At 42.7% G+C, this 25,851-nt stretch overlaps 2 protein-coding genes across 3 annotated transcripts in view; one reads left to right on the top strand and one right to left on the bottom strand.

Moving 5' to 3' along the window:
• Positions 1-1,578: 1,578 nt before the first annotated feature.
• Positions 1,579-25,851, bottom strand: LOC309440120 (dual specificity protein phosphatase 13B-like). Of its 2 annotated transcripts, none has more exons than XM_082053472.1 (4): positions 25,645-25,851; positions 10,979-11,170; positions 10,064-10,284; positions 1,579-1,969 (listed from the first exon to the last, which is right to left on the bottom strand). In XM_082053472.1, exons 2-4 carry the CDS (start codon positions 11,167-11,169, stop codon positions 1,755-1,757), a joined length of 627 nt encoding a protein of 208 aa, XP_081909598.1. In that variant the 5' UTR covers position 11,170; positions 25,645-25,851; the 3' UTR covers positions 1,579-1,754. The 2 variants fall into 2 exon arrangements, with proteins under 2 accessions (XP_081909598.1, XP_081909599.1); XM_082053473.1 differs by having other exon boundaries at positions 1,579-1,814.
• The window catches only part of SAMD8 (sterile alpha motif domain containing 8), a 63,582-nt gene continuing 52,473 nt past the window's right edge, over positions 14,743-25,851 (top strand). The window contains exon 1 of the mRNA XM_082053465.1: positions 14,743-14,849. The gene's annotated coding sequence lies outside the window, so the exon portion shown is untranslated. The remainder of the gene's footprint in view (positions 14,850-25,851) is intronic.

The following is a 25,851-nucleotide window of genomic DNA, read 5'->3' as shown; positions in this document are numbered from 1 at the left end:
CACGCTTCTTATGCTTTAATACAGTGCCATTTGGCTTCGCGTAGGCTGAGTTACAGAGACCTGAAGGGAGTGATTAGTCAGGCAACTGAAAAGGCTACTCACAAAACAGCTTCAGCATGGGCTGGAATAAAGAAGGATCCCCAGACAGACTGAGGTGGAGGAGACCCAAGTGCCAGGAGTGGTTCAGCCACCATGCTCACTGAAATCTAATCTCTGTGCTGCAACAGCCAGTAAGAGGCCTGTGAAAACTATAACTTCACTGATTTTTCCATCATTAGCTGTGACCTCCCTTCTGGCTGCTTACTCCAGTCTCAAAGGATGGGACCCTTTTTGAAGGGAAGACACATCTCTCTGTTCCCTGAGAGGAAATTAGTCTGTAGCGTTGCTTGTGTTTTACTTACAATGTTTATGAAAGTGGAAACACCACCTGAACTTCTCTATAGGCTCTGCAGGGAAATCATGTTCCCATATTGCATTATGAGAAATTCAGTGGAAGTGTGCTATGCTCACTTAATTTTTTTTAATGTATGGAGGCAAAAGAAACTTCAGAACCAGTATATGCTTCTCTCTTCAACATCCATAGTGTTATAAATACAAACTGCAGGGTACTTTCAGAACTGCAAGCCTTTAAGACCTCCCAAGGGAAAACATCACACCAAATTAATCTGCCATCAAGTGGAAATTCTATATTGTTTGCATTTGCCAATGTTCTGTATGTGGCTGTAATTGCACTGAAGCAAATATCTGCTTCGAGTTCTTCACAAGATTAAATGTGGCCAATTGGGCGTAAAAGAATAATCGAAATGCAGAGCTGCTGCTTTGAATTTGTTAGAAGCACTGCTCATTTTTGCTCTGACATGATGACACTAGGTTCTGGTTTTCTGTTAAAACAGGGAAATTTAGGGAATGTGATTTGGAGTCCTGGGTTGCCAGCCAAGCAGAGGATGTTTCTGTCTGGCACTGCTGCCACCCCACAGTGCACCAGTGGGCAGCGTGCCCTGAGTGTGCCCCTTGTCTTCCACGTGCAAGGGGACACCTTCCCCGCTCTGACCAGCAGCGAGGCGGTCGATAGCCATGCCCCAGGGTGCAGCGTCTGGCTGGGACCTCCAGTACTGCCTCCTGAGGATTTCATGATCTTTTAAAGTTCTCAGTATTTGCTGTATATTGGAAGCTGAAAGAACTTGTGAAGGGTCCCAGTGAGAGCCTCCATGTCTTGTAACACAGAGAGCCCCAGGTCCAAGTTGGATCCTGACTGGTGTCACCGTGTCTGACTAAAGGAGCATGTCAGCTTACAAAACCTGAAGTCTACCCCTGTGCCAGCTGGATGTGAAATGTTAAAGATTTGCTTAAAAATCTCATGCTTTCTTTTTCTTTTTACTAGTTCAGCCATTTTCCCTCTTGCCATATAAATGAAATTACAAGCAAGTAAAAAGTCTTTTTTTCAAGTGGACTGTGCTGCCTTTAATTCTGCAGGAAAACCCAACTGCTCCCTATGCCCTGCCCAACAGGTAGTTAAATAAACAGGACCAGGTGGGCAAAACTGCAGGTTTGAATCCTTCTTTATTTCATTTTCTTTCCAATTAGTGGGCTTATCCAAAAAATACATACCAAAGTCCTACCAGCTTGCTCATTCTCAGCCGTTTCCCGAGGTGTTTCTCAGCGCAGCTGCACAGCAGTCCTGACAGCGTCCTTGCACTGTCCTCGGTGAGGGCAGCGTCTCTCCATCCAGCGCCAGGAAGCATCACCCCTTGGTGCTAGCAGGTCTCTGCTCCTCTGCCTTTCCTTCTTCCTAACTGGATGTCCAGCTCCCGGAGCTGCTGGAGGAAGCCAGAGTTGGGGCAGACACCTCTGTGTGAACGCACAGTCTGAATTGCATCAGCGAGGGACATATCTTCACAGATCATTAAGAAAGCAAGGACAAGAGTTGCAGAGCGGCTGATTCCCATCGCACAGTGAACTAGTACTTTACCTGGAAAAGGGAGAGAGAGAGATCCAATTAAGTCAGGAGGCCAAATGGTGGGGTTTATCATGCTGGAGCAGAGATGGAAGTGGTGCTGATACTGGGGCTGAGCAAACAGATGTGTTCAGCCCTGCAGAGCAGACGCGGTGCACTGATGGCTGGGAAACAGTGGTGTTTGCAATGTCTGGGCATGGAAAATTCATAATTTTACTCCAGGATCCACATTTGCTTGTTTGGGCTTAGCCGTCAACCTGATGGCATGCCCTTGGCCCTCCTGCCCAGCCTGCCATCCATGGTGTCCCTGCTTGCGCACGTGTGGTTTTAGGGAGTGATGTACTTGCTGGCAAAGCTTCAAGTCTTCATACTTGAAGGCCATACGATGGGAAGCAGCCTTGACAGGTTACTACAAGAGTGCCTGGACACTTGGGATTTCAAATGTGTGATGCTCAGGAGCCCTTGGTGCTATTATAGGAACACTCCTGATTTTCAACAAGCTCTTTTTTTCTTCTTTGCTTAGGGCAGCAATGCTTTCTGAGGGTGCTGACTGCTGCCCAGACCTTGTTGGAAGCGTGTGGGGAAATGGGTGTTACCTGTAAGAACAGCTCCTGTTCGTATATGCCATTTGCACCTGCTTACTTATGTTTTTTTATTTCTATAGCCTACTGTATAAGCTGGCACAGGCAGGATGCAGGAACAACCACAAAACCTCAGATGAAATGTGAAGAGTAAATTTATTTTCGTTACTGCGCCAACCGGGGTATTCCCAAAGCAGCACCTGGACAGAGGCACACAGGTGGGGACGCGGGTACCGCGGAGCTCGGCCCACGCTAGAGGATCGCTGAACCTGCTGCTTTTGCCTGTATTTCAGGGATTTGCGCAGGTGTAGTTTACCGCTACCTGCTTTGATCTTCCCACAGCAGGGCAAGTGTCTCAATCATGTTTGATAGGGTGCCTCTAAGTCTGTCACAGGGCTGTGGTATCAAAACACAAATGGCTAAATAACAATTAGTATGATAAGTGTTTTTCTACACTTCAGTTGTAGGTCACTTAAGCATGTTTATAATTCTCCTTGACAAACTTCTGTTATTTTCCCACACCTACCCTGTATATCTGTAGTCACTATCTTCCCTAACGCTTTTGTCTTCCCTTCTGCATTAGGTGATCACCAGAAAAACAATTTATGAAATGTTCTGAGTTCCCTGGAGGTTTCAATGTGAGGTGTACATCTTCGTTAAGAGTAATATTGTGAGTCCTTCCATGTTGCTCTAAGTGAGCCTCAGGGAAGACTCCCAGGGATCCCTCCTGCCCTCTGCTCTCTGCTTTTGGGTTTGCTGCTGTGATCACTAATGGAAGCAGCCTGAGAAACCCAATTCTGTATCATGACCGCTTCCCAGGTTTCTGATGTGTGTCTTTGACCCATGCTGGAAGGCAATAAGCATTTTTTTAAAATGGTCTTATGTGAAATTAAAGCAAATTTTGTCAAAAGGATTGCTTTCAGAGGGAAAAACTCAGATTCATAGTATTTTCCTTCTGGATGTGAACAAAGAGCTCATTCTGGAACCTGAAAACCTACATCTTGTAAATGTTGTAAAATGCTTCAGCTTTCACAAAAATGGTGTGATCCAATGAAAAAATTTTAATTAGAAAAATGACCTGTTGTTCTACTCAGTTATAGCCATGCCTGAAAAATTTCAGACTCTTCTGTCCTTTGCTGCAGCCAGATCTAGTCTTTTCACAGAGAGCAGGGCCCAACGATTGGACATTATTGAAGCAACTAATGATTAGAGTCAGATTTGAACTTCTGACCAGCTAGTGGACAGCTCTGTGTCCTGTTAAGGCAGCTGGAAAAAAAAAAAGTAGTCTTTCTAGCATGAAAATTTCAGAACACTGCTTCACTGCAGATCTTCACAAGTTTGAGACAAAATCTTTTCTGTATTTTTTTTAATTTTAGGAGGTTTTTACACTCTTATTTGAAGGCTCTTGTCTACTAATTGTATAGCTATTTGACGTGCAATTTAACAACAATACCATTTATATCCAGAAAAAGATGAAAATCAGTAAAAACAATCCCATGTTGCTTTTTTACCTTTGGAGATGGAATACAGTGTTTCAGATGCTGTTTCTCTGTAGAATGTAAGGAGGGGTAGAAAGAATGGACAGCATTTCAGAGCTGGTTTCCTTTGTTTGTGCTTACAGCATCTTAATTTCTCTATTACCAGAGAGCAAGACAAAAATATCCTTGTTGGATGATGAGCATAGATCCAGTCAAAAACCTCAGACTGATTGCCCCTGTCTCCCCGGGTGTTAATTCCAGGTACTTTGTGCACAGCTTTTAATCTTAGATCCCTTTTTGTTTGTGACAGGGTATTTATTTAGCAACTGTTCCAGTTCTGACTAATGATGATGGCATAGCGACATGCCTGTGTTGTAAAGACCCGCTCTGGCCAGCAGGTTGAGAGAAGTGTTGAATGCTGCAATGTATGTGACACAGCCACCTTTCATTATCCTGGCATGAGAAATCTGAGCTCAGCCCTAAAGATAGACATGTCTTCAGCAGAAATAAAGGGACAAATATAGTCTCCAAGGAAGCAGCGAAACCAGCTCTGGTGACAGCAGACTGGGACTGGGCATCAAAACCTTCGGGGGAAGGAAGAGGTTTTCCCAACATAATGTTGGTTTTGCAGAATTAGTAGATCAAATGTTTTCTATTTATGTTTTCCGATTCAGATACAGCTTGACAGAATTAACTGAGATACTGATGCCATTATTCAAGTTAAATTACATCTGTCAATTCCATTAACTCCATGGGGATTCTTGGAAGTGAAGTCCTACTTTTTGCAGGAATATGGCAAAATGCTTTGCACCCCTGCTAAAGATAATGGCAATTTGAATTTTAACTAGGCTTTTTTTTCAGTGTGCTGCACTATCATTAGCCTTCACACCAACCTGGTGGGATATGTATGCTGTATTGTCTTGCCTGGAGAAGGCACTTCAGACCCAGATAAGCCAGGTCTGAGATTTTCAGCAGGACATAAAGGAGTCATGAGCACAATTTATCTTTAAGAAATTCTGCAAACAGGGCTAAGTTCCAAAGGTCTTTGGAAAATCCATGCTTCAGTAGTTCACAGTCGGCCTAACTGCAACGTAGCGTCAGGGACTGGGGAAATCCAGACTCTCACCCTGATGCACAGCCCACATAACAGAAGCAAAGGAACTATATGTTCTAAAAAAATTTTCTTGGAAATAGAACACCCTTTTTTTCCTACCCACCCCACCCCCTCCCCCCCCGCCCCAAAAACATCTAAGCTACTAACATTTGATAACTAAAAGAAATTATATTTATGGTTTGAACTGCACCAGGAAGAGGGTTAAAAAAAAATAAAAAAGAGATGACCTTGATGGTGAATTTGATTTTGAATCACTAAATAGTTTGGAATTCCATCTAAATTTGGCCAGAAATTGGATGGAGGACAGGAGACTTACTGTTCGGAACCTAATTAAATTTAAAAATTGTTCTTGGGTCCATTTTTTTTTTCCAGCCAGAGGGAGCCTTCTGCTTTGGAAAATGCTCTGTCCCACCTGCAGTCTGGAAGTGAAGACAGAGCTAAGCACAGGTATGGATGCTGCCTTTAACTATTGCCTGATGTGTTTTTGTTGTGTGCACAGAAAGCAGAACAAATTCCAGACTCCTGCTTGTACAGGCTGGCTCTCTACTGTTTTGTATCTAATTCTGTGTCTGAGAGGAGGAGGTGGTAAGTAAGAACGCACTGAATCTTCTTGTCTGCTTCTCTGGCTTATCCACACTTCAAAAGAATCCTCCTAGATTGACATCTAGATTTAGAAGGTGTCTCAGCGACAGCCTGGACAAGCCCCAGCTAATGACCCTGGTCCTAATGGGCAGGTCTCTCTGATACACTTGTTTCCATGAGAATGCAGGTATATTATTTCTTTTACATGTGCTATGTCTGTTCTACATTGTTAGTTTTGTTTCATGAGGTACAGAGGTTATGATAAATGCTGGTACACTGACAATAAAATGACTGTCATATGAAATGATTTAACTAACGTAAAATTGCTCTAATGAAAACATATTTGAATTTCCTATGTGATTATTTGTAGCAAACAAATTGAATGTTAAACCTGAGTCAGGAAACAAAAGCTGTGTTGCCATTTGGTTCTGTGTACAGGCTCAGACCCTTGTCTTCTAGCACTTGCTCTATCTGAGTTAAGTGACACTCTGAACCCACCACGATATACCGCATTTTAAAAGTGCCTGAAGCAGATCTGTACCATGTAGTGACTGCAGTGGCCTTGCTGGCAGCAGGTTGCGTGAGGCTCTGGCGGCAGGCAGCAGAGATGCACTGTCCCAGCACTAAGGCTTGGATTCCCGGGTGGCTGCTGGACCACAGCCTGGGCGAGCAGTGTTCGCAGGGGCAGTTGTGGCACATGCCTCTGTCATGGTTGGGCAAGGAGGTTATAACCAGATCTTCTATACCACAGAGTCCACGCCACAAGCTGACATCCTTCAGATCTGCTTTCCTCGCCTCTATTTGTTTTATCATACAGTGCAAAGAGAAGTCGGACTGATCCCACATTAGAGGGCCATATTGCAACCTTCTTTCTGAGCGTGTAACAGGATCCCTTAGGAATAATGGGATTAACTGAGGAGAAGTGGGGCCACTTAGCTTTTGGCATTATTAAATATTGCAATCCTTATTTGAAATGTTGCACCACACATCTCAAGCTACTTTTTGCAGAGGCAGACAATAACTGTCATCTGGCTGGGATTTGTGCAGAACAATGACACTTGGTTTTTAACAACGGATTATGGATATTATATCCAGCTCATGCCTGCTGTAACTCTACTGACATCAAAGGGTTTGTGCTAAGGATGAAGTTTGCACATTCAACTTTGTTGGCCAAAATCAAGTTGGGAAATTCAATGTTGTTGAACAAATTAGTCATTAAAACACATAATATCTTATTGTCTTTTTGCTACTCATCATTAACTGAGCTAAATGTCCTGAACCAGCCCTTGCGTTCTTGCAGGATGGATTCAGTTTTGCTTAAGAGCAGTCTGCAGACTGTCACCCGGAGTGAACGCCCCAGCTGCCTTTGCCCCATTGAATCCAGCAGAATTGTGCTGCTCACCAGGACGAGAGCTCAGCTGGGCCAGGAGGTCCCAGGGCCTCTTCCTACTCCACTGTGGTTTTCTCATCTCCTGTTACATTTTAGCCACCATCCTGTAGCCAGGTGCAGAATCAATTGTCTATTTATTGACTAATCAAGTGTCTATTTGTCACAGCTGAAAACAGCATGAAGCTTATGGAGAGCTTTAAATAGTGGCATGTCCTTTCCTTCCCACGCCTCCCGGAACAGGTAAGGGCTGTCATCTGCTGTAGGGCGAGAGATCAAACTGGTGTATGGAATGCACCCATGGCAGAGTCAAGAAAGAGGACCCTTTTCTTGTAAGTTAATCTTCTTTCATAACCACCACCACCAAGAAGGCAGAAGAGGGATCCGAGCTTCTCATTTGCTCCAGTGAAGCGGAAGAAAGGAAATGTCTTTCGAAGGATTTGCCATTTCAGGAAGTTAATGGGTGATTTTAACCTGCCCGTTTTAAACGTGTTTGGAGGTCAATAAAAGGAGAAGCTCTCTCCTTGGGAATCTCTCTGTCTACATACTGTTAGTTTAATAGTTTTCATGGCATGTTTTCATCTGTGCTCTCAAGTTCTCTTTCCTTCCCTCTCCTGCTAGACTTCGCCAAACGCTGCTGGTTTATGCTTAGGTTTAGCTGTACTCCAGAAAAATGCAAATTGCACAGATGGCCATGCAAGGGTCAAACTTGATATTCAAGGTGTTGCCCCTTGAGCATGAGTATGAGGGAGAAAGACGGTACTTCCCTGACATCATGTTTTTCCTTGCAGAGAAGGGGGCAGCTTGTGCATCTGCTTGCTCTTGGCTAAGCCTTCCCAAACAGCTCTGTTAAGTGGGCACAGTAACAGCAGGGGTCTGCTGAAAAAAAGGCAGCCAAGGAAACAGTGTTCATAAAATAGTGCTTATATGGCATGGCTGCAATAGTACTGCCTGTATTTCTTAATGTGGACAATAAAGATGATGAAGGAAGTCAGTCAGGGTGCTATGCAGCCACTGACCATTGTGACAGGAATAGCTCCCGATGAGGAGCAGGTGAGTACACGCTCCTCTGCTTCCTTTTGCTCATGCTCTGGCATGAGCAAAAGACATTGCTTTAAAAAGAAAATCCTTACATCATCAAAGACGTAATCTGTTCAGCTAAGGTAGAAATCTGAAGTAAATCTCACTATGCTGTTTTCTGGACTTCTGGTGTAAAGCATCAGAATTTTTCTTCTAGCATGATGGGAGTAACAGTTCTTACTTATTTCTAATTAGTATTTGATTCATAGTTTTAAATATGTTTGTGCCTCATATAGTCTTAACTTCGACTTATCCTCCCAGGTGAAAAAGATAATTTAATTCCATTAAAGAAAAGATGCTAAATTTGCTTGTAAGAGTTAAGCAGCAGTCTTAAATGACTTCTCAGTCAAACAAAAGTACCTTATTACATCCTGAGTTTAATATGAACAGGCCTCTTGTCACCTGGTGTAATTTTTAGTTCAGCATCACTGCTTATAATAAATGCCATTTTTTCTCTTCTTCTAAATGCTATGAGTAACAATCCTCTCCCTGTCTCATCCTTGCACAGATCATGGGTATTTAGCTGCTAAATTTCTATACCTCAAGAAATTATGCTTCCAGAACATCTTGTTTATATATTTTCTAAACTGTTGCACTTTCCTTAAAATGATGAATGTCAGCAACAGCTGGACTGTATATGATTGAATTTCACCTTGTCCCCATTCCCAGAACCTTACTTCCATATGGAGTTCAGTACAGCAATGTCTAAAAGCATGGGAGTAGAGATAAATATACACTCTAGACATGAGTTCATTGTGCTTGCCTTGAGCCCTAACTTGTTCTGCATTCATAGCTTTCAGTATTTGGGCATGCATCTTGCAAAGCACTGATTTTGTTTGCTTTTGTAGTCACCATGATTCGTCTGTTGTTTTCTGTCTTTTGTCAATTGATTTGGAAACTTTTTTTTTTTTTTTTTTTTTACACACACATGAAAAGATTTTTGGATCTTACCTTTCCCTGGAGCACCACAAATAATGAATTCAATTGCAAACAGTATACGCTGTAATAGAAATGTGTGCAGGTCCAAATTCCTCAAATGTGTTAGTGGTTTTGAAATCCAAATGCAGCCAAAGTCCAATTCTTTCTAACAGGATGGGTCAAGCCCTCCAAACAGCAGTAAATGCTGAGGAATCTAGCACAGAGGTGCACTGTTTTCAGTAACTGTGTCTCCCTTTCCTAGATTGCGTGGTGTAAATTAGATCTACTAGCTGCACATGGTTAATCTGGGTAGTTAGTATTTTATGACCCTCATTGATATTAAAGCTCACCATGATGCAAGCAAAACAGTTTGCTGAGTGTGTAAGTGTTCTCTTAATGAATCACTTATTTTTGAGTGGGTATCTGTACAGTTTTGTGCCCCAGTGAAGACTTGCTTTTGTGAAGGCTTATCCTTAACAGTAACGATCCCCCACTAGCCCCAGGCCTCTGGCATCGTATCTGGCCTGTATTTAGTGAGTCCAAGGATTTTGTGGGTTATCTTCCTATTTCAAGGTTATACTCCTTCTAGCAACAGCATGGCATTTTTACCCCATCCCAGAATTTATTCTAAATCCCAACACTAATTTGAAAAAATTGTGTATGTGCTGTCTCCCAGGTCAGTATGTCACTATAGGTAATAAGGGATACTTGCTATTTTATCTTTCATTAATGAATAGCACGAGGCATACCAAAACACTTTTAAAAGCCCGTTCAGTGCATCCTTCCCTGTTTCAGGGGAACTGCTGCTCACTGTGGGAGTTCAGAAGGCAGGCGTCATGCTACTTGGTTTGGCTATCTCCATTCTTACCCACATCTGCAGGTGGTTGGTTATGCCAGATACTATTTGATAACTTGCCCTACTTGGCTCTTATGCAGAAGGTATGCAGCATGCACAGATGGTCTAGTTACCTCTTGGGGAATTCAGTGCTGCTCTTATGTATCGAGCAACTGGGTAGAAGTAAATGCTGAGATCAAAGTTTGGGTTGTCCTCTGCTTCTACGCCATAGTAATCCACAGACAGATCTTTGTAGAACTTGGGTCCCGTGTCAATATGAAATCGCCCAGCAGCAGCATCCACAACATGGGAGATGCCCATTCGGCTCAGCTGTGCTTTGTCACGAGCAACGTACCTGGAAGAAGGACGGGGGGTTATATTCACCTACTGCATCGCAATGCGGGGTAGAGCATGCTGCTGATGGTGCAGATTGTTAAAACTGCATGAAGTTGTAGTGGCTATTTTTGACAGGTTGATCAGGTATAAAGTCTCCACCAAAGTCTTTCAAGACAGAAGTGACTCGTTAAGAAAGTGACTTTTGTTTCCTGAATTTTTTTCCCCCCAAACATCAGTTTAGGTGGTTCTTCTCAAATGACAAAAAATAAAAAGGTGATGGTGAAGCTATTTCTGCACAAGCCAAGAGTTTTCTGGTTTGCTTTCTCAACAGGTCACCTCTGCTGGGCACCCATCGGTTCAGGGGACTGATGCCGCCTGGCAATGTGAGGAGAACACAAGGTTGGTCCTGTTTAACTGGGCTCTGTCATGACTGCCTGTGGTACCGATGCCATGGCCCCACCAGGCTGTTGCAGGGTGGGACTCCTGTACTAATACAAGAGCAGAAATCAGAGGGGGAGATATTCTTTTGGAGTACTAAGGATGCCTTTTTCTATGCGACAGCATCCTAAGCGGAGTTCAGCCTTGCCTGACACACTGTGAGGCACTAAATTAGTTTCTAGGTCTCTCTTTAAATGAAGAGTAGATTATTTCAGGGAGTATAGGGTGGGGGCCAAATGTTGCATGAACACCTTCAACCTTCCCCTCTCTCTTACAGGTCTCCCACGTAAAGGTTTGGCCAAACTTCGTCCACGTGCCCTGTGGGGTGTCTGTGTGTCCAGAGCAGACGCCGCAGCTCCTCCAGGGATGGTGTCTCGGTGCTGCGTGGGCTGCCGGGCGTCCGGCTCGAGGAGCTTCTTATCTTGGGGCGCAGTAAGTCCCTGCTGCACAGGGAGTCCCAGGCCATCCTGAAAGTGGAGGGCAGACATTCAGCACCAGCCAGAGACATTTCTGAGGTTGCCTTCCCCTCCCTTACCCCTTCCCAAGGCTTGCCCACAGTTACAGTTGTAGCTCTTGGGGACAGAGATTGTCTTTTTCTCATGTGTTTATATACTTATCACAGCAGAGGCCATGACTGGACTCAGGAATGCTGTTGTGATCTAAACAACAACAGTACAGTGCCTCCCATAATCCCGTGTTGTGGTTCAGACAATGATTTTGAAGCTTGTGCTTCTTAAATAAAGTTTCCTATTATTATGGCAAATTGGAAGCTAAAGCTTTCTCAAACTATTAGGCTTAAGGCCTCAGCAGGCTTATTTTGACCTGACTACTCAACCCTTCTTTCTAGATATGTCAAACAGTCAATTAAATGTTCATTATTATATTTTTAAAGGTTTATACATAGTAGTATGAACTTTCCCACTCTGTATTTGGAATTCCAGACACTATCACTACTGCAGTGAAGCAGACCGGTCCTTGATATGCCAGTATGAGAATTCTGCTTTCAAACAGAAACAGGTAATGCTACAGAAAATGTATTGTGTAAATGTAGCTACACAGCAGGCATAGAAACAAGTTGCTAATTTGGTATGCTGAGTTTTTCCTTTAACCACATACCTAGGACTTGCTTATTTATCTGATTTGTCTTTTATAATTTGCTCAGCAAACTGAGCTGAGCTCAATAGAATTAGTCACACAAAATCTTATTCAGTGGTTAACTCCTAATTGTCAGCTTCAACAGAGGAAACTCTATGAGTATTTTTGTTCTTTGTGATGGTAGTTGCCAGCCATACTTGTTGTCTGAATGACAAACGTTTGTGGCAGAAGGAATCTGCATGAGTTAGTTATAGTGATTCCAGCTGCCATTCACATGAGCATTAATATATAGATTTTTTTTTTTTAATAGGTTGTTTCATTTGCATTCCTCTCCTTTCTGCCTTCTCCAAAACCGTCCCATTTCTAATCTTGAAGAACTTTAATTACAAGGAGAAACAGGTTTTGTTAGGCATCAATTTGTCTCTGGTATTAATCTGTTCCCATATGATACATTTCTTTTGAAATAGTGGTTCCTTGTGTTAGCTATAGACTTGAACTGTTGGGAGGATGTTTGAAGAGGGGAATAGAGACTCTATTTTTACCAGAGCTATGCTTTAAAAAATTATTAAAAATGTATGTGATTTCTATGTTCTACAAATCAGTCAAGTATCTGCATTACAGAGATATTGGGAACTCTGTCAACTCAGGCTGCTGTAGAACAGAAGCATCTGTCTAGGACATGGATGAAGATATGGTCAATGAGTCAAAACCTTGCATTGCCACTGACTGCTGAATGTCTTTTGCATAAATGATTAGAGGGGTGGTTTGGGGTAGAACAGTCCAGCACAGAAAACCTAAAATTCTTTCTGTCTTTCTGCTGAATCTCTGCTATTTGCAAATAGGCCGTAGTCATGTTCAAGCACCTTCATTGACAATTTCTTTCCAAATATTAACTGTGGTGAAAGGTTTTCCTGGTTTCCCATCAAGGTACTTTCACTAGCCCTAAGTTCATATTTTGGTGTAATTTTGTTTAAAAATATTTTTCTTTGCATGCACAAAGAGTCTGAAGACTAGACTGCTTTGGGAGCTCACTGCACCTTTATATTAATCCACTGTTTTGCTGAAGGAGAAATGGAATAACTAAGTCCCTGAAATGTCCACAGAAATGGAGGAGGGAAGGATTCACTAGAAGCCACCCTTATGCCATGCACTTGGGTGATTTGCCTTGGCAGCTGTGAAAAGGAACCCTTTCTTCTGTCAGTACACCTTCTTCTGCCACCTTCACAGGCAGTCTTGTCCTCTTGAATACAGTAAGTTTTCACAAAATAATAATGTTCCCAGGATAGTCTTGTATTGTTTGTGTTACAAAGAGCTCCACTGTGGAATGTGCCCCCCTCCCAAGTGTGCATATCTCCGCCAGTGTCAGCTTTTACTGTGAAAACAAAAGCAGATGTTCTTGCCCATTTTGGATAGCTTCATGCAAGAGGAGGCATGGAGGAATTCCCATACTGGAACGGACATCCCCCATTGATTTTGACAGCTTCTTTGACACTGACCCACCCCAGTGCCCACTGAGTCAGGTCTGCGTGGCTCCCGCTGGTGATCTCAAACACCCGCATGACTTCTCTGATCCCAAGCAGGAGGTCTGCAGCAGAAATGGGACTTGCATTTCCTGTGTCCTGACCACAGGGACATCTACAAGCTCATTAAATACTTTCAATTATAACAGCCTCCTCCAATCCTTCACACCTCATAATATCTGCAGCAAATGTTCTTCTTTTTTGATGTATCTTATTCCTGGCAGTGTGGCTAATGACCGCTCTAGGCCACTTCTCACTCCTTATAAAGTTCGTTTCAACAGTTTCAAGTTTTTTCTTTTCTTCCTTACTACTGCCTGTTATCCATTCCTCTTGCCCTCTCCACTGTATAGATACTTTGATTTTCATATTACCTAGCCTCAGAAGATGGAAGGCTGCTGTCAGCCTTGCTTTCCTAAGCCTTACATGAGTGGAGAATAACAGGGCACTGTCCAAAAGTCCAGGCAACATTTCAGCATTCAGGCTGTCGTTAAGATGGGGAGGGACAGGCAGCAACTCTCAACAGCTCTTCTGGGAGCTGTGCTTTCCAGGTCCGTAACTCTGTCCCTCTAACAGCTGGGTGGACAACTCAGAAGTAGAGCACACCTTAGGAAAAGTGCTCCTTCAGAGATTTTTTTTTTTAAGTTGTCTTTCTGGAAGGGAACATAACTGCATAGGTTTGGCAAAAGAAGGTAGCGTGTGCCACAGGGCTATTGAAGGTTGTGGAATAATTGTCTTTGCAAGATGGGTGTGCTTCTCCAGAATTACCCTGAGATGACTTCCAGCTCGTACTCACATTGATCTTGTATTATAGCTAAGGAATTTACTTCTGTTGAAAAACAGGCACGAACCACTGATGCTGTGTGCAAAACTTATTCCATCTGCATTCTAGTCACATTTGTTCAACTGGACAACAGCTTCAGTTCATGTAAACGCTATGTCCAATGAAAATTAAGGACTTGGGTTCAAATTTCAAATGTGAAATAATTGTAACTAACAGGCTGTGAATGATTTAAAAGCAGAGAAGTCTCTGTAGGACTATTCAAATAATATGTTGAATAATGAATATGCTGAAAAAAATAGTAGCTTTCCATAGAAAATTTACAGACAGGAAAACAAGGCAATTTTTTCTGAATAAATGATTGCTCAGTTCTAGTGTCAGTCTAACATGTTAGCTCACTAAATTTTTACATGCAAGTGTCATTTACTGAAATGCACATATTTAAAGAAAACAATGCTATGATTAAAATTTTGTGTAATGTTTTATAAGGAGTGTGAATAGGTTAAAACAAATGAGTGTGAGAGGAAAATTATTACATGTAATAATGTGGTGGTTCTTAATTTTAAAAATAAGTTTTTAATGATTCTCAGCTCAGTTTCTCTATATTCACTTTTTGTAGTGGATCTGGTTCTGTGATGTGTGTCATGTGAATGAGCAATACAATTTTACAATGCTGGTTTCTGAATGATATTCACATGAAATGTTCCTGATCTTTGCCCTACTGGAGTTGTATTGCAGTAATTATTCAGTCACGTAAGAGAAATTTTACTGTTATATTGAGATTAATTTTGAATTGGTTTGTACTACAACCATAATTGTATCTGAACTGTGTAACAGAATTTCCTTAATTATTACTAGCAGAAGAATTGCAATCAAAGAGGCCTATTGCAGAGCAGAAGATAATTCTGATCATCTAGAGTGACACAGAGTATGACACGGCCCCACATGTCACCATGCCATGCTCACACCTGTAGCCCCCTTCCTGGAAGCCCATTAGTGGCTTTGCTGCAGTTGGGCTACAAGAGTGGCCAGGTCAGTGGTTCCTTATATATGGAATGTCCCGGGAAGAAAAGAAAGTGGTCCTGTGAGAGCTCACAGAGAGCATCTCCCTCGTGGATGTCAAGGCTTCCTCTCTTCCCAGCAGTGAATGCCCCTGTGTGCTGTGTATACTGTGGATGCTTTGGTTGTTTTTCAGTTAGTTCAGTGACTACAGCTTTATCTGTAACATATTTAACGCTGTCCGGTGCTGTGCTGAGGAGAAAGCCTTTAGAGACTGGTATCCCTTAAACAGGTGTCTCAGTCCATGGAAACATGTGTCACATCTCCAACTTCTCCAGCACCATAGTATTTAATTAAATAAGAACACACTCAAAAGTCAGTGTAATTTGACAATTTGGCATTACATTGGTACAAGATCAAGCTGAGAGGATAGTATAAAGGCTGAGATGGAGCAAAACAAAACACTGCAGCATGATGCTTTAGAAAGTCAGAAGGAAAAAAATGACTCGTGTCCTGGATATTCAGTAGAAAGCCTTTATATCCTCTGCTTTTCCTTGCATTTTCCAATGCCAAGATAAAGAAGGGATTTGAGTATAATATAAGGATGTCAATACTCTCATTTTGGTGATGTAGTGAATATTTTAATCATCCCAGGCATTGTTTTGGCTTTTGTGTGTGGGTAGAAAGTCATCATTTTCCTCTGGCTTTAGTAAAAATATTTCTGAATTTTTAAATCTTGAGAACAAAGTGCACTACATCATGTTTTTTCTCAATCTGATGTGTGCTGTAACCTTGTCATCTCAATGAAGATATCAGTCTGACCGCACTTCAGATAGACGGTTTGATTTGTGGTGGTAAAAGTCCAGGCTGAAGCTAGGGCTTGGCCAAAGTAGGTCATGTCAAGTTCATGCCTATCGTGTATTCAAAAGTCATAAATGTTTCTCAGAAAGCCTATCCCTTGGAAAGATTCCTCCAAGATAACATATGTTTGAGGGTTTTCTGTTGGTACGTCTCCATACAAATGACAAGTATTACTGTCATCATTCTTCCGTGGTGTTTAACCCGATAGTCTCACTGGAGCTGTAATTTATCAATTGCTAGGAGCAGTAGAGGATATAGATGGGTTGAATCAAATACAGCAATGACTGAGGTGGGGCTGGCTGGACTTGAAAACTGAGATAGAGGTGGTTTCCAGGGAAGCACAGTGTATTTGAGTAGCCAACTGTTTGTAAGAAAATCTCTTCAGCAGCTGGAGGATGTAATCTGAACAGCACTTCCAAATTTAGGAGAGGTTTCCAGACCCCCAACTTTAACCCAGATACATGTTTAGGTTAAGGCACCCATTTGGTGTGACCTGGCAAAATCCATTTAGATGGCCTTGCTCTCAACAGATCATGCAGAGCCTGTGCTGAGGAGCAGACTAGCTAAATTAATCTCTGTATTGGACAGCTTTGAGCACCATAAGGAAGAGGAAAACTTCTGACTGTTTTTTTTTCCCCTCAGTACTGTGTTGGTACCAAATTTTCTGTCCTCTCTGCAGAGGGTTTGTGACACTTCTCTGAGTAGAACTTTCCTCCATGTGATATTCAGGGAAATCAGCAGCAACATTTCTGATGCAAAACATTACTTAAATGTAAGGAAGAAATCAATCAGCCCATCCTGGTTCTCAAATATGCTGAATTTACCACAGCTTCTACTGATGTTATGGGTTGCCAGGCCTCAGAAGCCTCAAAAATGTCTAATTTTTTCATCACAAGTCTGTGGGCCAGCCAGCAGGGCTCAGACCTGATGGTCTTAGCTGTTTCAGGATGTACATCAGCATGCAGGCCTCAAGGCAGGGTGGCCTCATTTTTGTCTGTGACTGTAGTATAAAAATATTCTCTTGTCATCAGCTGGTTAGTACACTTGTATTTATCAGCCATGTGTGTGGTTCCTGACAGTGGCTAGACAGAAGCAGCCATCCTTTTATGTGCAGCAATGTTGTACCAAATGCTCAAAACCTGGCCACCTTCTGATTTTGCTAATTTTTCTGGGTCTTGCACGTGTATTTATTTTTTCTTTAGCCACGGCAAATCATCTCTGTAGAGATGTTGCCCACAGTGAAGCTTTGACTGGATGAAAGAAAAGCAAAAAACGTGGGCAGCTAAATGGATTTTCCCAGACCCATCCCTTCCTTGTGGAATGCAAAACCAAGGGTTTTCTGGACACAGTTGTATTTTTCTAATATAAATTCAATCCTAGCCATGTTCCTGAGTCAGGACAGAGACAGGGGCAGAGGCTGTACCAGGCAGGGGTGGGCACATAGATTATGCTTTATAGAAGCCATGGCTGATAGGTAGCACCACCAGAAGGGTAGCAGAGGTAAGAGGAGATAGTTCATCCACCCCAAGCTTTTCTGTGGCTTCTTCACCACTGAAGCTTGCGTGTATTTTGTTGCTGAATTGGACCTTTTATTTACTAGTTACAAATTTTACATGTTATTTTAATAGTGTGCATTGTAACTATTAAAAGCTGTGCGTTAAACAAGCCCAGACACTGTTAACAATCTGCATGTTACGATATATTTTTTGGTAACTGCTTGTTATAGTATCAGCTATTAAGAATTTATTACTAGTGCATTTTAGGTGGTGCTTTACAGTCATTTAATTAGAGCCATCTAGTAATCATTACATAAATATGCATTGAGAGCAAGAACCCCAATGTAAGGTGACCCGAAAGGCTTTTACCTGCCAAGACCCGAGTTCAGGCCCTCAGGTGGCAATGATGTCATCGGCATATGCAGGGAAACACAAATATTTAAAGCTGTGCAGGGAGCTGTGTTCCTCTCAACACTAGGTGTTCATGAAGTCATCAGCTGGACTGCGAGCGCTGTAGAGCTCTAAGGACCTGAACTTGGCTCTTGGCAAGGAAGCAAAGGAAAGTCGGTTCCCCTCCAGCCCTGGCCCCAGCAAAGGTGTGGGGCTTTTGGCTGTGAGCACAGAAGTTCAGCTGCAAAATTGGGCCCTCTGAGCCCCTTGGTACTCCTGGGCTCTCAGCTGACAAGTACATCCTTATACCTGTTAACCAAACCTGACCTGGTAGAGAATCAGACACATTGCATATGGCCCAAAGACAGTAGCTGGTTCAAAATGCATCTGCCACATCTCCATGCTATTTGTCACTGAAACAGCACACCTGTATTTGAGAGTGTCTCTAGCTCCCTGCCAGGCTACCGCTCCTAGATTGAACGTAATTGCTAGTTTCTTATGCAGTGGACTTCAGCCATCAGACTTGACAAGTGATCAGTTCTGACAGTCTGTAACTCCTTCCTCCATTCAGTACTGATATTTTTCACTCCCTCTTGAGAAAACAAAAATCCCAATTTACAATATTGTAGCACTAAACAGCTCTTGGACTTTCTACATTCAGGAGACATTCTTGCTATCCCTACGCTCCCACTTGAAGACACACTTGCCTAAAATTTAGTTTTTCCTGTGTAAGAGTGGCTCTTCTCCTGTGCACAAGGGTTGTTACATTGCTTACTCTCTATTGCCTCCAGCAATGACTTGTCTGAGGTGAAAGCCAGTGTACTCTGAATAGGTAAATTCTGTTTTTTCTTCTGCAAGCACCCTCAGAAGATTACTGGAAAACTCAAAGGATGAAACATTTCTGAAGACAAGCTGGCAAGTCGATGCAGGTTGCTGTAAATCATGAGTAATGTGTGCCACTTTGATTTCCTCTTGGAACTGCCAGCAACCAGCTGAGTTGCCTGGCTGACACTGGTGTTTTGGTACAACCATCCCAAAATGTTCACCCTCCCTGAAAAACACAAATTTTAGCTGCTTTTTCATGATTTCTGGTAATGGTCTTACTGACATTTGCAGCCTGAAGTTGCAGAGAGTGTGTGGTGCTCTCATTTCCGGGTGATGTTAATACAGCATGACCCTGTGGAGAGGCACAAGCTTGGGTTTGTTCACAGATTACCTGAAATGTGCTGAGTCTATTTCTCTGAAGAAGATCCAGTGGGCCGCAGGCTCCCATTTGCAGTGATGCATTTCAACCTCAGCACTGTTGCTGTGTGGAGGCAGAGCCTGTCATTGCTGTACACCACAGGGTACATTCTCTGCTCCCTCTCTGAGGCTGTTTGGGTTGAAACTGTGACTGCCAAGCAGCTCAACTGCTATGGTCTTTTGCATACTGTCTACTTTGCAAGGGATGTCGATCCAGACATCTCACTTCCAACTGAACACAACACGAGAAAGCCACAAACGAGTTGCTGGGCACAATACATCTAGCTTAATGGAAGAATGATAGAATGTGACTTGGGTGCTGTTTCCAGTCTCTCAGCCATGGTTCTACTCCTCAGGCTTACCATGTTGCATGTTCTTAATCTAGCCTGATCTAATTTTCCCAGGTCATGTCCAAAGTGATCTGAGGCATAAGCCATGTTTATTTCTTGCTTCAGCAATAACTACTCAGAGGCCAAGGATGTCCTGCACCGTGCTTTGCACAGAACTCCGGTTGTAATGTAGTCCCTTAGGTCTGTGTCTTGTGTCCCCACTAGATTTTAGTGGGCCACATCTGAAGGTGAATGAGGCTGCTTTAACAATAACTAATATAGCAGTGTCCTCAAGCCCAGCGCTGAAACATCAGACTTCAGAATTCAAAGAATCTCATTACAAATGAATGGTTTTTGCCCCAAGGATTTAACTGAAAGGATGGCACAATGCAAAGCCCTTCTCCCCTGTGACTAGCTCTGGTATGTTCTTCTATCTTAAAAAGAATATATTGCTCTTTTTTGGGTCTGCTCTGTTTGGGGACATTGACAGATTCATTGCTCTTTATTCTTGCCCAGTGGTCTCTACGAGCATCATGAAGATGGCTCAGTGCTACCCAGCTTACAGGAGACAACAGACACGTATCCCTAGGCTGGCAGAGCAGGAAGGGTGAGCAACCTGCTAGGAAGAAAGGTGGAAGACAGCAGGAGGTAGGCAGCCAGTTCCCTGGTGTTTCTTGAGCACTGGAATGCATTTTATAGTTCTTACCACAGTGAGCCTGTGAAGAAGAAACTGCTGTTCCTACCACACAGGTGGAGATGGTAAAGTTAAGTTGGATGATTTTTCTACATCTGTACAAAAGACTGAGCTGGGAGGCAACCCAAGGGCAGAGTGCTGCCAAACACTTGTAGCAACAGCTGAACCAGGGTTAAGAGTCACCCTCTGATTTAATTTAGGTCAAAAGCTGTGCCTACTTCTAGTGAGTCAAAGATAGCTTACATTCTGAAGTGAAAATCATGGTCAAATTTGGACTTCCGTGCATAGGGATGAGATTTCCTAGGAATGCTTTGGCAGATTTTAGCTTTGTTCAGAACAGAATTCAGAACATGCAAAATCAAACCAAGGACACAGAAACCCTATGTCACTGTGCTGTTCTCCTGATACCCTTCTTATCATGTTTGCAAAGTCCTTATTTAGAGATACCCTAAAAAAATAGCATGATCCCTTATTAAATGTGGTGACATTATGACTTAAGAACAACCACATTGTCTTTCTAAGTGTTTATTAGTCTATCTTGCTCTCACCCCAGCCTCTCTGATATGAGACTTTCTAGCAATGTGATAGCCATGGCAGGACTGAGAGAGGTTTGGACGGCTAGTTCCAGGAGCCTGTCCTCACCAGCATTCCCTGGCAGAAAGATAAACCACAGAGCTGATAGCAAGCTCCCATTGCCCAGGTTTCTGGCTACAGAACTGGGAAGGATAAACACCTCCTTAAGCCCTGTAAGGTAGAAATGGAACAAGGGAAAGGAATGGAAATCCTCTCATAATGCAATGACTAGAAGCAATCCAGATGTTTTGTTTTATTCCCACCATGAGAACTACAGTCAGTCCCAGTGCAAGCTTGGCCACCTGTTAAATCAGGTTTGTGAACTAAAGCTTATTGGAATTTGACACGCTGTTGTCTTGGAGCACACTGGAATGGATCAATACAGACTCCTCCTATAGCAGTGACACAACACGTATGCTACCCATGCAGTCCCAGATGCCCCTCATAAATCATTAAAATACTGGCCAGTTCTAATCAGACCCGTTGGGGTATAATGTAATATACTATATGAGAACTAAAAACAATAAATCAAGTTAGTACAGAGGTCAGACTGAGACTGAACAGAGCTGAGACTTGCTTGCTGATGTGTGTGCAGTCTAAGAGGTGCAATGGAAGGAGATTAAATCCTAAGTAAGCTAAGCAAATTGCTTTCTTCTCATTGTAAAATATCACTACTAAGTCTGCTGAAGGTAAAAAAAAAAAAAAAAAAAGAATAGGAACCCATCATACTATGTAGTACAGCTGATTTGAGGTTTAGAATTTCCCAGAATTTGTATTAGCTCTTGAGATTACAGGTATTCCTAATTATTTGTCCTTTAGGTTAACTTTTACCATATTTCTAAAACTGGCAATTAAAAATATATGCCCCTAAATGTCATAGGTCACATGGTACAAGCAGAACAGAACTCGTTTTCTTCTAGAGCTGGAAACAAATTAACCACTAGCAAAAAATAATTCAGATCCCATGAGAAGGCAGCTGCTGTGTTCACACTCTTAGCCTTGCCAGGGACACAACAGGCAGCTCTGTGAAGGGGAGGTTGCCTTGCAGTGCCCAAGTGCTGGGAACCAGTACCAGCCTTCATACTGAGGTGGTGCTGCATAAACCCAATAACCCCATAGCCCAGTAATCAATGCCTTCTCTTTGATATGGAAATGATTGAGTCCTATCCATGTTTTTCAAGTGTTGTCTGACTCTGAGAACAATGTGGTATGGGGTATGGCCAGTATGTAGTTCGGTCACCATAAATGTTATCTGGCAAAGAATGATACTAAAGGCTACCTCCGTCATTTGCGGTGTATCTGCATGTAATACCTTTAGTTTCTTACCTTGTATTCAGAAGAGAAATAGCTAATAATTTTTTCTCATCTTACCTGAAGGCAAGGCCAGTCTGTGGCAGAAGATCCTGCTCTGCATGTACACTGCAGATGCTGAAGCTATATAACTCGCAGTACTGCTGTTCAGTTCCTCTTGCTTTCCTTGCACTTCTTCCTCAAACCTTTCTCTGTTTGGCCTAAATTGGGCAGTGTTTTTAAAGCTCATACAGCAGAGTAGCTTGGCACCTGAGTTTTGCCTGTGGAGCTGTATTTCTAGTAGTGGCCTGCAGGGAAGGCTGTCAGAGGCTCCAGTTGTGGTAGCCTCCCTTCAGTCATGAATATCGAAAAAGAGCTTTGGTCTAATTCTGTGAAAGCTGCTGTTATGCCAAGCGTGGGCTTTGCTATGGGGAGGTATGAGTTGTATGAACTCCTGGGGTTCATGCTGGTGGCTCTTGAGCTGAAAGTTTTGGAGATCAGTGCCAGGAACTAATTTCAGACCTTGTATTTGGTAATGCAAACCGCTAATCCAGAAAGTCACCATAAAACAGTGAACAAAGTCTCTGTGAGACACTGGCAGTAAATAAAAGAGTTAGCGAAAACCAGAGCAGTAAATACCTGGTGGTGAACAGAGTGGAACCTGGCTTGTTTGAATGATGCACCAGCACCTCCAAACTAGGTGCATGTGTGGGGCAACGTGGATGAATATTATGTTTTATTTCTAATTAGACCTAAAGCAAGTCTGAGTTCGTTTTAAGCCTGGTGAAGATATAGTTGAAACACAAATGGAGACACAATAATCAGTTACATTGGAGATGCAGCACAGCTTGGTGCGGGAACTTAATGAAGATTTGTTGGTCAACAACAATCTCCCAACCTGCTTAACATGCTCTCCATTTAATTTGCTCTGCTATTGTAGTAAATTTGAAGCCCACAGGTCAGACTCAGTTTTTTTGCTCGTATAGTCTCTGCAGTGTCAGCAGGAAGCACAAACCGAAGACTTAGAGCCTGGACTTGAGCAATGTGTATTTCTCCTAATGAAACCCAAAGCCAGGTGAAATTTTTGGGAGAGAAGAAACAGGATATGGAGTCCCTTTGGGGAATGGGGGGTGTTCATAACACTCAGAAACTTGGCCCACATTTCTGGTCTCCTCTCTTTCTACTCCACAAAGGGCTTGTAGCATTTTTAAACAAACTTGGATCCACCATATGTTGTGAAAGAACCTGCTGGGAAATTTGGTGATTCCTGCACTCCAGGGCAGAGGAAACCTGTGTTTCTGCTTTGTGTTTTTAGGAAAGTAGGGAGATGAAATTCAAAATAAAACACAGCAGATGGGAATCTCACAGAGACAGACACTGGGAAATGTTTAGACAAGCTTTGTCCCCAGTCCTTGAGCTCAGGATTTAGCAACTAAACCATAGAGACTTCAGAAAGACAATGAAATGCATTTTGGCTTCAAATACAGTTCCTCCAGAATCCAGTGAGAGTTGTGCATGTGAATCTGAAGGCAGAATATAGCCAGCAGTATGGGGAATAGATGTAATGTGAGAAACTCTCATGCTATATTATTATCGTCTGAATTGTTTCCATCATTTTGGGTTAAGTAATTCCCCGCTATCCATCTCTAAAGTGCAAACAGTACAGCCTTGATGTGCCCCAGGGAAAGGAAGTAAACCAGCCTTTGAATCTTTACCCAACCTTACTGCTCATATTTTGCTTTCAGTGAAATGTTCAAATCCTTTAATATTTCATTCCCATAAAAATATATTTACCAGGGGTTTTTGTGGCAGCAGTGAGGCTGTGTTTATTATTTTAGGAACACCACACGACTGGCTTTAGAGAAAAGACAAGGCAGGAGCTCAGAGTGCTGCAAATCTATCTGAGAACAGCATGTTTTCCACCCGTTGAGGCAGCAACCACAAGAAAAGATGCACATAATAATTATCTGTACCTCAAACGCAGCACCAAGTCCTGCACCTCTGCTCCCCACCTAGCAGACAGCTTGATAACAGAATTACAGAAGAGGAGCACCGAGAGTGTAGAGTAGGTAGTGCTTTGTGAAGAATGAAAGAGCAGCTCTTATTAAAGAGAAACTGGAAGGTGGAAGATGAGAAGGAAAGATCTGAGGCACTGTGATGCTAAAAGAAGAGTGGACCTAAGGAACTCCAGGAGCCTGCCTTATTCTTGGAGTGGTGGTCAGGTTTTTGCCAATAGCTTTTCCAAGGCTGCTCCCATTTGTACTCTTAACATCAGAAATCATTTCCACTGACAAATAGGTGCCCTATACAACTGCTGGAGCCCGTTCCTTGTCAGAGATGGATGCCCTGTGGGGTACAGGCCTGATCTCAGTGACACCATGAGTGACAATGATTGTGTGCCAGGACCCTGATCTTCCCCTCCCTGCCTCCTGACACTGGGAGCACGCTGGAGCTATGCTACCATGTTTTTTGCAAGTGCCCCAGAGCATCTGGTGTAGGAGAAGGGCTGGGGACAGCATGGAGAACAGGGATGCAGAGCAGGTGAAACACCTTTGCTTTTTCCTGCTGAAGTGCTGAGGCTTGTAAGGATCTTTTTATCCCCTTCCTCTGACTACCAAGAGGAAAGAGGTGACAGTTGTCTGGGTGAAGACTCCCAGATCATATGAGCTCTGGAGTGGTTTGTACCATGGTAGTCCCTCACTTGCAGGAAGGAACAGATCCTTCCTAGCAGGGATTTGCAGGGGAAAGGAATCATCCCAGCCCCGATTTAATCTTGACAGAAGCAGATGATGAGAAGACTGTGTGCTGAGTTGGAGTTTTCCTTTGAATTCCTGCGGTGTTGAAGGCAGTGCTATAAATAGACACAGTATCCTTTTTACCCTGGTACAATTCTGTCTCCAGCTCCTCATATAGACAGTAAGTCTGCTGGTAGGTATTTAGCGGGAATTAATTTAACCCAGTCTTCTCTTCCTGCACTCTTTTACTCCAAGCATCCCGATGTCTTCTACAGACACACAAACATGTTTCCTCAATAAAAATGTTCTGAGGAAGGCTGTTGATTTTAAAAATCCCATTTCTTTCTGAAAATTCTATCCTAGTTATAAATAATTCATAGAAGTCCCAAACTATAGAGGGTTAGTATTAAAAAATAAAGGCAAAAAAATTATCCCCCCCTCCGCCCCATCTCTCGAACTTCTTTATACAGATTTTTTTTCCACCCCCAGGTTTTGGTTTTGAACTGCACAGCATTTCATTCATAGTCTGTTTCCCATTTTCTCCAGTGTAACTGGCTGCCCAGTTTCTCCCTTCCCAAGAAAGACTCTAGTGAATATTAACTGAGAAGGAAACCCACATACAGTGTTTCATGGCTATTATCTTAAAGACAGATCTGTAAGAAATTTAAATACAAGACTGATTGGTATTTAAAAAACCAAAACCCTTGAATTTAAGCATCTTTTTCAGTGAGAGATCCTCAGCCTGAGAATCCAGCTGGAAAGCAAACTAAAATTTCACAAATACTAGAGCTTCTGAGTACAGCAGCATAGATTATAATCTGGCCTAGCCCTGCAGTTGTGTTGTTGCTTGCGGAGCTGGCTGTGGTTAAATTCATGCTGCTCAGTGCATGTATTAAGTTCACTGGGGGTTGGTTTGTAAACAAGCTTAAAAGTACTTGCCTGGTAGTTGAAGGTCCTCTGCTGCGGTGTCTTGGATTACCTTTGAATAATACCACTTCCTTTCCTCCTAAGGTGCCAGTTGCACAACAGATTTCTATCCTCTCAGAGTTCAGTTTATTCAAAATCTATTTTTAATTGTGTTAATTATAAACCATAATCCCCTACCCTCTTTGGACCTGCAGGAGCCCGGGCGGGCAGCCGCGGCGG

This window comes from Streptopelia decaocto (genome assembly GCF_964273445.1).
Source record: "Streptopelia decaocto genome assembly, chromosome: 5".
Taxonomy (NCBI): domain Eukaryota; kingdom Metazoa; phylum Chordata; class Aves; order Columbiformes; family Columbidae; genus Streptopelia; species Streptopelia decaocto.
Note: the sequence above shows the minus strand (reverse complement) of the source record. Positions and strands in the feature narration are given on the sequence as shown.